The 15,181-nt window shown below is 43.7% G+C and overlaps 1 protein-coding gene across 1 annotated transcript in view; it reads left to right on the top strand.

The window, feature by feature from the left end:
* Positions 1–1,365: 1,365 nt before the first annotated feature.
* The window catches only part of LOC134847841 (IQ motif and ankyrin repeat domain-containing protein 1-like), a 39,703-nt gene continuing 25,887 nt past the window's right edge, over positions 1,366–15,181 (top strand). Inside the window, exons 1-2 of the mRNA XM_063865075.1 lie at positions 1,366–1,559; positions 2,658–2,796. Of these exons, the coding sequence (XP_063721145.1) occupies positions 1,469–1,559; positions 2,658–2,796 (230 nt within the window). The 5' untranslated portion in view covers positions 1,366–1,468. The remainder of the gene's footprint in view (positions 1,560–2,657; positions 2,797–15,181) is intronic.

The following is a 15,181-nucleotide window of genomic DNA, read 5'->3' as shown; positions in this document are numbered from 1 at the left end:
TGGATGTTCATAAGAGAGCTTGATTAAAATTTTGGTCAAAGTTTTCGATAAAATTGAGGGAGTGAACATAAAATCAAACACTCAAGAAGCATGAGAGGTTATTGAGAAGGTTATATTAGAATCTGATGAGAACATAATTTCTTTAGATGTTAGAACTTTGTTCATTAATGTTCCACTCAAAGAGGCTATCAACATTGCACTTAGAAAACTTTACGAGTAAGAAAAACCTGAAGACATTGCACGGAGTAGTTTGAAGAGATTGCTAAGCCTTGCTGTCAAGTACACTTTAAGTGCACTGATATGTGGTATATACAGAAGGATGGTTTGGTAATGGGAGCCTCTCCTGTAGTCATACTGGCAAATTTGTGGATGAAAGAGTTCGAACCTGTTTTGAGGAAAAAAAATCCCAAATTTTGCAAGCCAATTGATGATCTAAATGGCATATGTCCAGAATTTAGGAAAAAACAACGTATAGACAGAAATGTCTTGAATGTGAAAATTTTCTACATTCGTTCCATCAAAAAAGTGGTAAGCTTCAAGAAATGGAATATAGAAATACAGCTAATATTGTTTGATTTTGCTTGGCATGCTGTGAGTTAAGAGAAAGAGACCAACACTCAGAGGAAATAAAACTCTTCCGGAGATATGTAGATGATATCGTGAGAAGTGTGACAGGAGATCCAGAAGAGTTGTTAAACACTGCAAATCAAGAAAAGGACCATTAAAAAATCATTCAAAGAAAGAGCGATTCAGCAAGTGAATTTAAATTTACCAGCTATTGCAATATGAAATTTGAGTTGAACTTGACTTCCTGGCATTGAACATGCAAGGGATTTTAAATATCCTATCCTTTTACCTTATACATAAACTCGTCGTGTGTTTTCGGTTATATCCACCCTTAAATAATAAAAACTGAAATCAAAATTATTTGTGACAAACTCGAAAATGCATGATATTAAAATGAGACTGGTGAAAACAAAACATTTATACCTAATTTAGCCTCAAACTGTTTTTTTTTCTACTTTTTTTTGTCGTTTCCTGCACATGAGTTTTATAAAAAGAATGTCAAATTCATTAATGATTGTCATTTACTTCGCTTTTTTCTAGCTTGATTCAACGCTTGGGATATCAGCCCTGCCTGAATAATTAAAATCAGTCAAATTTTGAAATAAAATTTTTGATTTCAGTTTTCAATCATTTAGGGGGATGTGGTGTAACCGAAAAGAGCCCCCTTCTTTCTGCGCTATTTTCAGATACCAATGAACTCTAAAATACGATCGCGCTTCCAAATCTTATTACGTTTCTGCGTTTCTGTTTCTTTTTACAAAAAAGACAGTTGCATATATGCAGTACGTTTAAAACAACTGCATGTTTAATGTGCACCGTTAAAAAAAGCGTGTATCAATGTAATTTTAACCATGCGCAGAGATGATTCTGTAGGTTAATATACCATTTTGCATGTTTAAAAATGCCTCCAAAAAAGCCGCCAGTTAAACCGGTGCCAGCCAAACCCAAAGTCACGCCTACCCAGAAACCAGCAGCAAAATCGACAACTAAAAGTGAGCAACAATTTTTTTGCTTATTTTTTTCCAGACAAAAATGAAATAAAATTGCGAATGCTTTAACTGACATTTGAGATTTCGTTTGGTTGTAAATGTAGTAACTTTTACAATGAATGGAATCTAATTTGCTCACAATTTATTGTTCCGACTTTCGATCCGAAAGTAACGGAATATTTGTGCTCGGGGTGGGTTTTTTTTTCTTCAGACAAAATTCGACTTTTCAACTAGCCATTTTTGACGGAATTTTTTTATATCATTCGAAAGGTATTGTTGTCCTGAGCTCAAATTTGAAAAGATATTTCACCTGTGAGCGTTTTTCGTAAAGTTACGGGGGTTTAAAGATTACCATTTTGGCCAATTTGAGACAATTAACGCGCGATATATTTCGCGTTATTAACGCGTAAGCGGAGAGTTAATCCGTCTTAGAAATCGTTCCAAATTGGTTAAAAGAAGCTTATTCGCCAAAATTGGTTTGTTACAAGGAGCAAAGTCTATCCTTTTGTACTTTGTATGGCGTGTGGGGGGATGGTTTTCATAAAAAATTTCAAATTTTAGAAAAATTTTTTTTTTCATTTTATTTTTTCTTACATTTAATTTTTTAATGTTATCACAGCTCCATAAACCTTAAAAGGCAGTCGGAACATTCAGGGCTTCGCCCTGATACGAGCAGTCTTGTTATTATTATCACATTTAATAAGTTGCATCCAAACTTGATCGAACAAGATTTCACAAGGGTTGGTGATAAATTAAACGTTCTGTTTCTAGTTGGTTTTGTCGCTGAAATTAAAATGGTGCATTTAGGTTTTCTAAACGGAAGTAAGACCTTGTTAACATGCCTCCACCTAAAACGTTTTGGGGATGTCAACTTGGTTCTAAGTTGGAATTGTCAACCAACCAGATTCAAAGAGTTATAAACACAGAATTAAGCCATTTTAATCCAAATTAAAAGATTAATCGAGGCTCTTATAGTTCTGGTCTATTAAGTGGTACGATGTTATCTTGATCGTGATGTTAATGATAAACTGCATGTAGATAGAACCTTGTGCAACTTCCGTAAAAGTTTCATTTCATGTAATAATCTTCTTCCTTTTTTAGATCAGACTGGACCCAAAAGCCAACAGTCTAAACCAGCACAGGTCAACAACAAACAGCAGAGTAAAGCTGCTCCTGAGAACAATGAAGTCACGAAAATAGCTGAAGTGAAAAAATGGACCAAAGAAGACGAGGCTGCCAGGTAATTTAATCTGCATCTGCAACGGCTATGATCAATAAAAAATGTAACCACATTCCTCAAAAAATTGTTGTCGCATTTCTCAAAAGAAGCACAGTATAAAAATTGCTAAAAGTGTGCATAATTAGTATTCTCTGCCAGTTCGAAAATTTTGAACAATCAAAGTTATAAGAATATCCTAATTTTATAAACGCCTCTTTAATTTCTATTTCTTTGTAGGTCCATTTCTTTGTTTGGTTAGATTAATTGGTAAGACCAATTTATACTAAGAGAAAAAAAGTTAAACAAACAATCAATTTTCAAAACTAAAAGCAATTCCTTGAAACCTTGTGATCATAAAATTGTTTCAATCCTTGTGTGAAAACAAAACGATTGAAACATAGTTTTGACTGACTTATGAACTGAAACAGAAAAAAAATGAAATCTGACACTAGTGGACAAAATTAAGCGCAAATTCGGGTTTTTACTCTCTCAATTGCCTGTTTTCAATGTCGATTTTTGACAACATTTACTTCGATTTCCAGGAAAATTTTTACGTAGGCCAAGAGAAAGCCATCAGAGCTACCAAGTATGATTCTATCAATATTTGGTTTCAAGGACTACCAATGTAATCCGGATCTGAAAATGCTAATTTTCTTCATCTGCACTAAGTTTATCATCGTAGTGAGCTCTTTCTCGAATAAGCGATGTAAAAAAAATTTTCATGCGACGTGAAAGATTGTCAGCGTTACAGTTGAAATAATTAGTAAGAAAATTTACCTAAATTGGCTGTTACTTATTTTTAACGCGGATTGATAAACCTAGTGCTGATGAGGAAAAATGGCGTTTTCAGATTCGGATTACATAGGTAAGTCTTTGAAACCAGATATTGATAGATTCGCAGATGGTAGCGTTGATGATTTTTTCTCGGCCTATGTTAATTTTTTCCTGAAAATCGAAGTATATGTTGTCGAAAAAAGATTATTGAAAACAGGCCATTTGAAGAGTAGAAATCTGAATTTGCATTTCATTTTGTCATTCAGTGTACCAAAAAAAACTTCGTATTTTTTGATCCGAAAAAAAACAGTCGGTATTGAAAATTTTCTTTCATTCTTTGAGAGATACAACTTCACATCACGTCTTTTTGCTCGGCTTGTGCAAAATTGCAGAAAATTGTGCAAAACTGCAGAAAAAGTTTCAAAAAGGGCTGTGAAAAGTGAGCTTATTTTTTGTTGTTTTTTAGATTTCTCAAATTTTTTGTGACTTGATTTGATGAAAACGAGGTATATCACTATTTAGGAGTAAAAACTAATATAGCATTAAGCAATTTGTTTTGTCTTTTCAAAAACAATCTCTCAACTTTTGTTTTTAAATACTCCAGTTGCGTTACTTTTTTTTCTCCAGTATATTTTAGAAACTTTCAATCAATTTATGGGATTTGAAAACTTTCAACCTTGTCTTTGCCGGGATCTCCTCTTCCTAGTTTTTTTTGGTTTGGACTAGGGAAAGTTGGGTTTTTTTAATTTTTAATAACTAAATTGAAAAACTTTGTACCGACGAGGTATTTCATCATTTGGAGGCCAAACTTTGTATCTTAGAATTGTAAGAGGATTCTGCAAAAAGAATCAGCAACTTTGCTAGTTTTCTTTGATCTTCTTTGCTCCAAAAACTTGATTTTCAGGAAACCGTAACAAATTTTTTGTGAATCCGGAAGAGTTTCCGAAATTCACATTTAAATAGTAATTTATGGGTATAATAGAATTACATTGTTGTAAAATCAACAAATAGAGGCGGATTCAGCCAAAAAAGTAAACTGAAATCTCAAAATGTAGGAGGAAAAGGCAAAATGGAAAGTGAATCCGCAAAATGTAACTGCATTATGTTTGCGGAGTCCACTAACAGTTTGCAGAATCCGCTAACATTTACGCGAAAAACCTCAATCGCTGGTTGCGCATTCCACGGCAAAATTAGTGTGCCGACAAAATTTACATATTTCAGCGCGAAATCCACAAAAGTTTTTAGTTCACGGAATCCGTATACATTTTGGGACAAGTTTAAAAAATTGTCTCTGGTTTCCAGTAACTTAAAGACAACCAAGTGTGCGCTTATCCGGTGCTCAGTTAGGCCTCGTAATGATAATTTAATCAAAATTGTATCCACTTGTTTGTTGAATTTACTGTCTTTTGATTTTTAATTCAAAGCTATGTAACTTTCGTCTACTGCAGTCACACATGAGGCTTAAGAAAAATAGGCCCTATAACCATCGGCTCAAGAGTCAGGGACACTATCTCTTGTGTTTTTCTACCTCAAGAACGGTCGGAGCCAATTCGGTTCGCTTGCGACATGAGACTAGAACCCGTTACAGCTTAAAGGCCACTACCAAAATACCCCCCCCCCACTCTAGAAGTAAAAACGTCCCCATACTTAGGTCTAGAAATACCCAAAATACATGAACGCCGTTAAAAACCGGGTCGGAACAATCCGCTTAGTTACTTTTTATTGGACAGTGGAACTTTGATCCATTTCAGATGGATCAACCTAAAACTCGCCTTATCTCAACATAACTATCATAAAATGCACTCGAGAAATTTAAATTGAGAACTCACATGTCGATGCGCTTGAGTATGAGGAGTAATTAAAAGATAAGTAGCTCGAAGATTAAATAATATAACTAAATAAGTTTGATGCTAATTAGTTTTAACAACAGAAGTAAGTTCTGTCTCAAGAATCAAAGTTTCTGCATGAACCATCGGGACACTTGAGTTGTCCTCTCTTCCATTGAATGTTCACTCTGTTCCGTTCGAATAATCGTCCTTTCTCAAGTCTGTGTTCTATTCTCCTGTTTTCGGGATAAGACAGCTCTACTCTCTTATTATTTTGTGTCGAGAAATTGCGAATAGCAATTTCCTGCCTTTTTTTTGAGTAGTTTCCCGCAATTGTTAATTCGGTCGTTCTGATTTTTCACTTTTTGTTTTCAGTTGGTTCGAGAAAACTGAGCATGACAGGCTCCATTCGAAATTTTTAAAATTAAAACTTCACTCCAAAATTACGTGTTTCTCAAGGTCAAACCTCCAGACATGACCGACTGGCACATACTCCCCGGACTCGAGATCGATGTCCTCATCTTGTGTTGTCATCTGCCAGTGAGTCCCAGAGAAGCGAGTGTTGCTCAAGATACAGTGCCAGTGGTCATTTACAGAAGTTTGCATCGGACTTAAGTTTATCTACCTTCCAAAATTCACAACCATATAAAATTTTCACACTATCGCTAAACAGCAATCAAAATCTGCACACACCTGCACCCATGAATCCCCGCTTTTTAAGCTGGTAATTTTAAAATTTCTTTTGTCCTATTCAGTCAGGAAATTATCATGCATCATTTTGATTTATATAATAGATCTATCATATTCATAACAATATTTTATTCGTCTAAAATTTCTTTTTCGTGAACCCGGATTTCATCCGAGCTCACCCTCGAGCCCCCTCCCTCTCAAGACTCAAGACTCTAGAATTTTCCCTTCGAGCCACCGGCTCACCTCGTGTCCTTCGCCCTCGAGGTACCCGACACCGGTGTTCTTGACACTGTAATTTGTTCCAACAGTGCCTCTTCGTCATCGGAGCTGATCACAATCTCCTCCCAGGCCTTCAGCTGTTCATAGGATCGCATCCACTCCCTCTGATCTTGCAACCTCTTCGATTGATTTGGTAAGCTCTTTACCTTCGGCTCCCGGTTCAAACAGAAGGAATTGTGAAGACTCATGCTTACATTCTTCGCTAGGTCCTCCTCTAGTATCGATTTCCTCGCTCTAGAATTGTCTCTGGATACTCTGCCCACTCTTTTCCACCCCGTCGTGATCGCATTTCGATGGGTTAGCAGAGGTCTCTTGAAGGCATCTGGTCCTATCTCGGCTTGGAATTGTCGATATTCCTTTTGATGTTTCCTCATGTGGTCCTTTGTCACCACATATAACCAGGATGTTAACGTCGCACGAAACCAAGGAAAGAATCTCAGGCGGCTCCATATATGTTTGATCTCCACTGGTATGGCGAATACCTTGCATGCGGTCTCGAACAACTCAAGTCTCCTGCTGTAATCTATCGCATGAATCGACTCAGCTGTTGGCGTTCTCGATTCTCTATACTTCGCTATGTTTTCTTCCATCCATCGTAGAGCCAGCATCGTGCTCACCACCAAGATGGTCACCTTTTGTCGATGCTCCGGTAGTCCCAACGACTTAATTTCTTCTATTTCCCAGATCAGACAGAGATTGGCGCGGTCTGGGTACCACACTGTCTGCGCCAGACAGTGGCATGGACAATCCCCATGCGTGAGGTCGATGCTTCTAAGATTGCGTTCTCCCGAGGCTTCTAGGAGAGGCTCAAGTTCCATCATTTTCTCGTGTATCACGTCGACTTCTTCCGAGCTTGGAGCACCCACTGCGGGTTTCCCCACCACGTTTTGCCTTCCGTGATCAATTGTGTTTTCGCTCTCCAAGCCTAGGAGTTCTTCACCCCTGATTTCACTCAAGTCGTCTCTTTGTTCCTTCGGTACTGCTCCTCGGATCTTCCTCAACAGCTTGTGTGAATGATGCGACATCCGAGCTAGTCTCACGCACTTGGGCACTGAGAAGGCTTTGTCTATCAATACCCTCTGGCTGGACACCTCCACCATTGCCATGTGTAGTGGATAGTGGCTTCCACATAGGTTAGCCAACACTGACCCCACTAAGGATTTCGCATTTAGAGGCAATCCATAGGCTTCGCTCATGGGAAATCCCATCTCCGCCTCGAGTCCAATCTTCCAACTCTTGATGTGCTTCTGGTTCACTTGTAACACTCCGGGCCACGATTCCACGCTCAACGCGGTCACCAGGTGGTGTTCTGACTCTAGCCTCTCCAGTGACTGGAGACTACACATTCTTGAGAAAAATCCCAAGGCTGTCGCTAGGTTCACGGTGGTACTCGCGTAACATTCAGCCACTATCTGTATCTCGCTCTTCTCCCTTTCGGTGATATCCTCAAACCAGGTGATGAGGTCCTCTCTCTGGAAATACTGTATCCTGACGCATGATCGTCCATCACAAGTATGCTCGCCGTTGCCACATGTCGAATCAAGACAACTGCCCGGCTCCATACTCTTCACCGACCCTGTTCCACTCGTCACCTCACTCGACTCTTTCATCTGAGGCAGGATCAGTCTATGTACTATACTCAAGGTCGCCAAGTCCTCATCCTCTGTCGGTGCCAATCTCACTCGCTCAGTGACCTCCTCAATCAGGCTCGCATGGGGATGTGGACACCAGGAGTGTCTGAGTAATTTCCATACCACTCCCAGATTCGTGGTCAACACGCCATTCCCGTTACTCATTTTTAGTTCCACTCTTTTACTTGAGCGTGGCACACTTATCACTTCCGGCGTTCTCTCGAGAATCAGACCCAGGCTAGGTCTCTCTCTCTCCACAGTGTCTATCTCCATTATCTTCTCTGTCCAGAACTTCAGCAGCTCCGCCACCTCATAGTTTCTGTGGGCACCTCCGGCTTCCAAGTCCAAGAAGGGGTTGTACGCCATTCCCATCACTCCAGAAACATACTGGTACTCTCCCTTTTTGTTGAGTTTTAAGTACTCCCCTGACGAAGCCAGGTTGCGGTGAACGTCGTGTTTCTCCTCCTTCTTGTTGTAGAACCTTCGTATCTCGTCTAACTTCCTATGGTTCTCCAGAGATTGCCTAGAACCATCCTCCTTCTCTACTCCAGTACTCTGGTACACATTCAAGATGACTGTGGAGACTCTCCTTTCCAGCGTTTTGCTTCCAACTGCTCTCTGATGACATGCTAGGATGGTACTGTCAGTCATCATCGACATCGTCCATCTCAAGAAACAGGTTGCATCTTTCCTTCTTGCCAGACTCAGGCCTGAGTTGTCCTTGGCGACGTGCTGCATCAGCATTCGATACATCTCTAGATTTTTGCCTCCCAGCTTCAACTTATTGTACGAAGTCAGTGTCTCCAGCTCTATCCACAACAGGCTCCACGCGAACATCATTTGTCCTGCAGTCCTGATAAAGGGATTCGCCATCAGCGGCGGTGCCGATGAGGGTGTCCTCATAGCCTCTTCAAAATGATCCTTCAATAAGTTTTGCCAGGATCTCTTCAGCTGGTTCGCCAATTCTATCTTGTTAACCTCAGCCTTCTGCTGGGTGGCCCAACTGTGTCGTTTGCGGGCTACTCCACTGTCCAATTTCTTCAAGCAGTCTTCCATTTCCTTCAATGTCTCAAGGGCTATCCACCACGGTCGGGAGGTATTTCTGGTTTTATTCTTCTCAAGAGGATCGCTGGTCACTTGTTTCCCAATAGCCTGATGTTCACTTGAGACCCATTCTTTGCCGACGTCTACCTCCCAGGTCTGCCCGCTCGTCGAACCTCGCTTCATTTTTATTCTCTGAGGTTTGAAATCTTCCTCCGTCACTGAGCTAGTGGTGTTTTCCATTTCTTTTTCTATGTCGAGCAGTTTCCTCGGTTCATAGCTACTTTTGTAGGCTGCCGTCTTCCATCGTGCCAGAACCATGGGGGCCGTCTCTCTCAAGTCCTTTTCCGAGACCGCGTCAGCTGAAGGACTGCCCAATCCCTCCACGTCTCTCTTCCTCTTGCGAGACCTCACTTCTTTGTTCGGGGGCGTCGTCGTTATCATCACTGATTCAACTTCCTTCTCTCCAGCCAACTCTTGCCTCCCCCCTGCTCGAGCCTTAAGGATATTAGTACTTTTAATCATATTACTAGTTCCTACCTTATCCCCCCTTGTATATTTAATTATTTTATTGTCAGTTTTCTGTTTCGGAGTAGAGCTGTCTTTACAGTTGTCTTCTCTGGTCTTTCTTGATGTTTTCCTCAACTCGACCATCTTGCTCAGCAGCTCTCCTCTAGCTTTCTCTTCTAAACCCGTCCCCATCAGGACAGGTTCACCGAACTTCACTACCGTGTCCCACAGTTCCTCTTTAAAATTGTCCAACGTGGTGTCTTCATCCACTTCTCGATTGAAATCGCTAGAGAATTCTTGCCAAGCATCTTTGCCCAGAGTGTCCAGGAAGGCGTCTCTGTTTCCCTCGAAGGTATTCTTCTCCCTTCTCTCCGCACTCAAGAAGATCATTCCCATGTTGGGATTCTCGCTCGTCAATGACAACTCTGGGTCCTTGCGGGGGGATGAGGTCAGAGGTGGCGTGGGGGTATCTGCCTAGTTTTCTTCACTCAGATCCTTCAACATTTCCTGCGCAGTGAACTCCTCCTCCGCTGGCTTCTGCTCCAGTGTGTTTCCCACCTCCATATCCTCTCCTGCCTCACTGAGAGTTTCATCCATGCTCTCGTCTCCCGACTCTGCTTCTCTTCTCTCAAGAATCCTCCTGAATCGATCTTCCACGGTTCCACTCCTTTTAACCCCAGGGGTGTCCACCGATAGGGGTGATGGTGTCGTTGGATTCGTCCCCTTGTGCTCTGTCAGTGCCACGTACAATGGACCTGCTGCATCCAGTTTTTTTCCTTCCTGACTCCTATCCACCTGCTCTAGTCCGTTAGGTGCCCGGTATCTCCTTGTGGCAAACAGCATATCGTCTGCTTTCAGTGCGATGTGCCCTTCATTCACTATCATCCTGCCGTCGTCCCATGCCGGCAACTGGTTCTCTAGACTTGCCCGCTCAAGTACTCTCAAGGCATCTCGCACCTCGAATTTCGGGGGCATCGACCCTCTCATTTTCTTGGCTTGAGTTGTCCATGAATTTATCTTGGCATCGCTGGTATGAAAATAAATCGCTGCAGTGTAGCCGATGAAGAGCGGATCCCAGCCGTCCGTGAACTCCTTCTGCTGTTCTTTGGTTGTGGTTCTCGCGTAAGGGGACGGGACAACCAGGGAACTGTTCATCCCCAGGGTCATTCTCCTCACTATGGGGAACTCAGGAATGCTCGCTGGCAGGACTTCTTTCTCCAATATTGCCTCTAGCTCCTTTTTCACTAGCTCGAAGCTTTTCATCCATGCAGGAATTCTCAAGATTTCTCGCCCATTGGCTGTCAAGGGATTCAAGTTCCAGAACTTGGGGTAAGTTTCGATGGGGCCCTCGCGCTTGCCTCCCATCCGGCATTGCAGTTGTCCTCGGAAACTGTACACGACCAACTCCGGATCCTTCACCTTTCCAAAGAGCACCGTGTTGCTCATTTGTGCCCTTAGCACCTCTTGCTGACACCAGTTAAGTGTCGTTCCATCTAATACGCTTATGAGGCTCATGTGGGTCACGGAGTATCGATAAGCTGTCACCAGAGGATCTGGAAACGCGAACGTGACGGCCGGTCCATAGATACAGGTCACGACCTCCCCTAGCCCCCGGATCATCCCCATGGGGTCCGATCTCATGACCAGGCATAGGTCCGTCAATAGGGGCATGCCTCCATTCACTCTTCTCCATTCCTCTCTTGTCTTCGGGCTCTTTTCTTCACCAGTCAGGTGCCTGTGTTGCATCAGTAGGTACTGCACTAGCAGCGTCTTTAGCCCGGCCGCACACTTGTACGAGTAGGTATCCATACTCGAGTGTGTTCTTCCCATCGACAGGGGCTCCCCGTACCTCATCAATTGGTGAAATGAGGTCAGTTCACCGTGGGTCAGAAGTACTAACGTCAAGTACCCGTCTATCCTGAGGGTATCCACGCCACGTCTAAAATTTCTTTTTCGTGAACCCGGATTTCATCCGAGCTCACCCTCGAGCCCCCTCCCTCTCAAGACTCAAGACTCTAGAATTTTCCCTTCGAGCCACCGGCTCACCTCGTGTCCTTCGCCCTCGAGGTACCCGACACCGGTGTTCTTGACACTGTAATTTGTTCCAACAGTGCCTCTTCGTCATCGGAGCTGATCACCATCTCCTCCCAGGCCTTCAGCTGTTCATAGGATTGCATCCACTCCCTCTGATCTTGCAACCTCTTCGATTGATTTGGTAAGCTCTTTACCTTCGACTCCCGGTTCAAACAGAAGGAATTGTGAAGACTCATGCTTACATTCTTCGCTAGGTCCTCCTCTAGTATCGATTCCCTCGCTCTAGAATTGTCTCTGGATACTCTGCCCACTCTTTTCCACCCCGTCGTGATCGCATTTCGATGGGTTAGCAGAGGTCTCTTGAAGGCATCTGGTCCTATCTCGGCTTGGAATTGTCGATATTCCTTTTGATGTTTCCTCATGTGGTCCTTTGTCACCACATATAACCAGGATGTTAACGTCGCACGAAACCAAGGAAAGAATCTCAGGCGGCTCCATATATGTCTGATCTCCACTGGTATGGCGAATACCTTGCATGCGGTCTCGAACAACTCAAGTCTCCTGCTGTAATCTATCGCATGAATCGACTCAGCTGTTGGCGTTCTCGATTCTCTATACTTCGCTATGTTTTCTTCCATCCATCGTAGAGCCAGCATCGTGCTCACCACCAAGATGGTCACCTTTTGTCGATGCTCCGGTAGTCCCAACGACTTAATTTCTTCTATTTCCCAGATCAGACAGAGATTGGCGCGGTCTGGGTACCACACTGTCTGCGCCAGACAGTGGCATGGACAATCCCCATGCGTGAGGTCGATGCTTCTAAGATTGCATTCTCCCGAGGCTTCTAGGAGAGGCTCAAGTTCCATCATTTTCTCGTGTATCACGTCGACTTCTTCCGAGCTTGGAGCACCCACTGCGGGTTTCCCCACCACGTTTTGCCTTCCGTGATCACTTGTGTTTTCGCTCTCCAAGCCTAGGAGTTCTTCACCCCTGATTTCACTCAAGTCGTCTCTTTGTTCCTTCGGTACTGCTCCTCGGATCTTCCTCAACAGCTTGTGTGAATGATGCGACATCCGAGCTAGTCTCACGCACTTGGGCACTGAGAAGGCTTTGTCTATCAATACCCTCTGGCTGGACACCTCCACCATTGCCATGTTTAGTGGATAGTGGCTTCCACGTAGGTTAGCCAACACTGACCCCACTAAGGATTTCGCATTTAGAGGCAATCCATAGGCTTCGCTCATGGGAAATCCCATCTCCGCCTCGAGTCCAATCTTCCAACTCTTGATGTGCTTCGGGTTCACTTGTAACATTCCGGGCCACGATTCCACGCTCAACGCGGTCACCAGGTGGTGTTCTGACTCTAGCCTCTCCAGTGACTGGAAACTACACATTCTTGAGTTCACGGTGGTACTCGCGTAATATTCAGCCACTATCTGTATCTCGCTCTTCTCCCTTTCGGTGATATCCTCAAACCAGGTGATGAGGTTCTATCTCTGGAAAGACTGTATCCTGACGCATGATCGTCCATCACAAGTATGCTCGCCGTTGCCACATGTCGAATCAAGACAACTGCCCGGCTCCATCCTCTTCACCGACCCTGTTCCACTCGTCACCTCACTCGACTCTTTCATCTGAGGCAGGATCAGTCTATGTACTATACTCAAGGTCGCCAAGTCCTCATCCTCTGTCGGTGCCAATCTCACTCGCTCAGTGACCTCCTCAATCAGGCTCGCATGGGGATGTGGACACCAGGAGGGTCTGAGTAATTTCCATACCACTCCCAGATTCGTGGTCAACACGCCATTCCCGTTACCCATTTTTAGTTCCACTCTTTTACTTGAGCGTGGCACACTTATCACTTCCGGCGTTCTCTCGAGAATCAGACCCAGGCTAGGTCTCTCTCTCTCTCCACAGTGTCTATCTCCATTATCTTCTCTGTCCAGAACTTCAGCAGCTCCGCCACCTCATAGTTTCTGTGGGCACCTCCGGCTTCCAAGTCCAAGAAGGGGTTGTACGCCATTCCCATCACTCCAGAAACATACTGGTACTCTCCCTTTTTGTTGAGTTTTAAGTACTCCCCTGACGAAGCCAGGTTGCGGTGAACGTCGTGTTTCTCCTCGAACTTCTTGTTGTAGAACCTTCGTATCTCGTCTAACTTCCTATGGCTCTCCAGAGATTGCCTAGAACCATCCTGCTTCTCTACTCCAGTACTCTGGTACACATTCAAGATGACTGTGGAGACTCTCCTTTCCAGCGTCTTGCTTCCAACTGCTCTCTGATGACATGCTAGGATGGTACTGTCAGTCATCATCGACATCGTCCATCTCAAGAAACAGGTTGCATCTTTCCTTCTTACCAGACTCAGGCCTGAGTTGTCCCTGGCGACGTGCTGCATCAGCATTCGATACATCTCTAGATTTTTGCCTCCCAGCTTCAACTTATCGTACGAAGTCAGTGTCTCCAGCTCTATCCACAACAGGCTCCACGCGAACATCGGTTGTCCTGCAGTCCTGATAAAGGGATTCGCCATCAGCGGCGGTGCCGATGAGGGTGTCCTCATAGCCTCTTCAAAATGATCCTTCAATAAGTTTTGCCAGGATCTCTTCAGCTGGTTCGCCAATTCTATCTTGTTAACCTCAGCCTTCTGCTGGGTGGCCCAACTGTGTCGTTTGCGGGCTACTCCACTGTCCAATTTCTTCAAGCAGTCTTCCATTTCCTTCAATGTCTCAAGGGCTATCCACCACGGTCGGGAGGTATTTCTGGTTTTGTTCTATTCAAGAGGATCGCTGGTCACTTGTTTCCCAATAGCCTGATGTTCACTTGAGACCCATTCTTTGCCGACGTCTACCTCCCAGGTCTGCCCGCTCGTCAAACCTCGCTTCATTTTTATTCTCTGATGTTTGAAATCTTCCTCCGTCACTGAGCTAGTGGTGTTTTCCATTTCTTTTTCTATGTCGAGCAGTTTCCTCGGTTCATAGCTACTTTTGTAGGCTGCCGTCTTCCATCGTGCCAGAACCATGGGGGCCGTCTCTCTCAAGTCCTTTTCCGAGACCGCGTCAGCTGAAGGACTGCCCAATCCCTCCACGTCTCTCTTCCTCTTGCGAGACCTCACTTCTTTATTCGGGGGCGTCGTCGTTATCATCACTGATTCAACTTCCTTCTCTCCAGCCAACTCTTGCCTCCCCCCTGCTCGAGCCTTAAGGATATTAGTACTTTTAATCATATTACTAGTTCCTACCTTATCCCCCCTTGTATATTTAATTATTTTATTGTCAGTTTTCTGTTTCGGAGTAGAGCTGTCTTTACAGTTGTCTTCTCTGGTCTTTCTTGATGTTTTCCTCAACTCGACCATCTTGCTCAGCAGCTCTCCTCTAGCTTTCTCGTCTAAACCCGTCCCCATCAGGACAGGTTCACCGAACTTCACTACCGTGTCCCACAGTTCCTCTTTAAAATTGTCCAACGTGGTGTCTTCATCCACTTCTCGATTGAAATCGCTCAAGAATTCTTGCCAAGCATCTTTGCCCAGAGTGTCCAGGAAGGCGTCTCTGTTTCCCTCGAAGGTATTCTTCTCCCTTCTCTCCGCACTCAAGAAGATCATTCCCATGTTGGGATTCTCGC

The sequence above is a fragment of the Symsagittifera roscoffensis genome, chromosome 6, assembly GCF_963678635.1.
Source record: "Symsagittifera roscoffensis chromosome 6, txSymRosc1.1, whole genome shotgun sequence".
In the NCBI taxonomy this organism is placed as follows: Eukaryota; Metazoa; Xenacoelomorpha; order Acoela; family Convolutidae; genus Symsagittifera; species Symsagittifera roscoffensis.
This window is presented reverse-complemented; position numbering and strand designations above follow the sequence as displayed.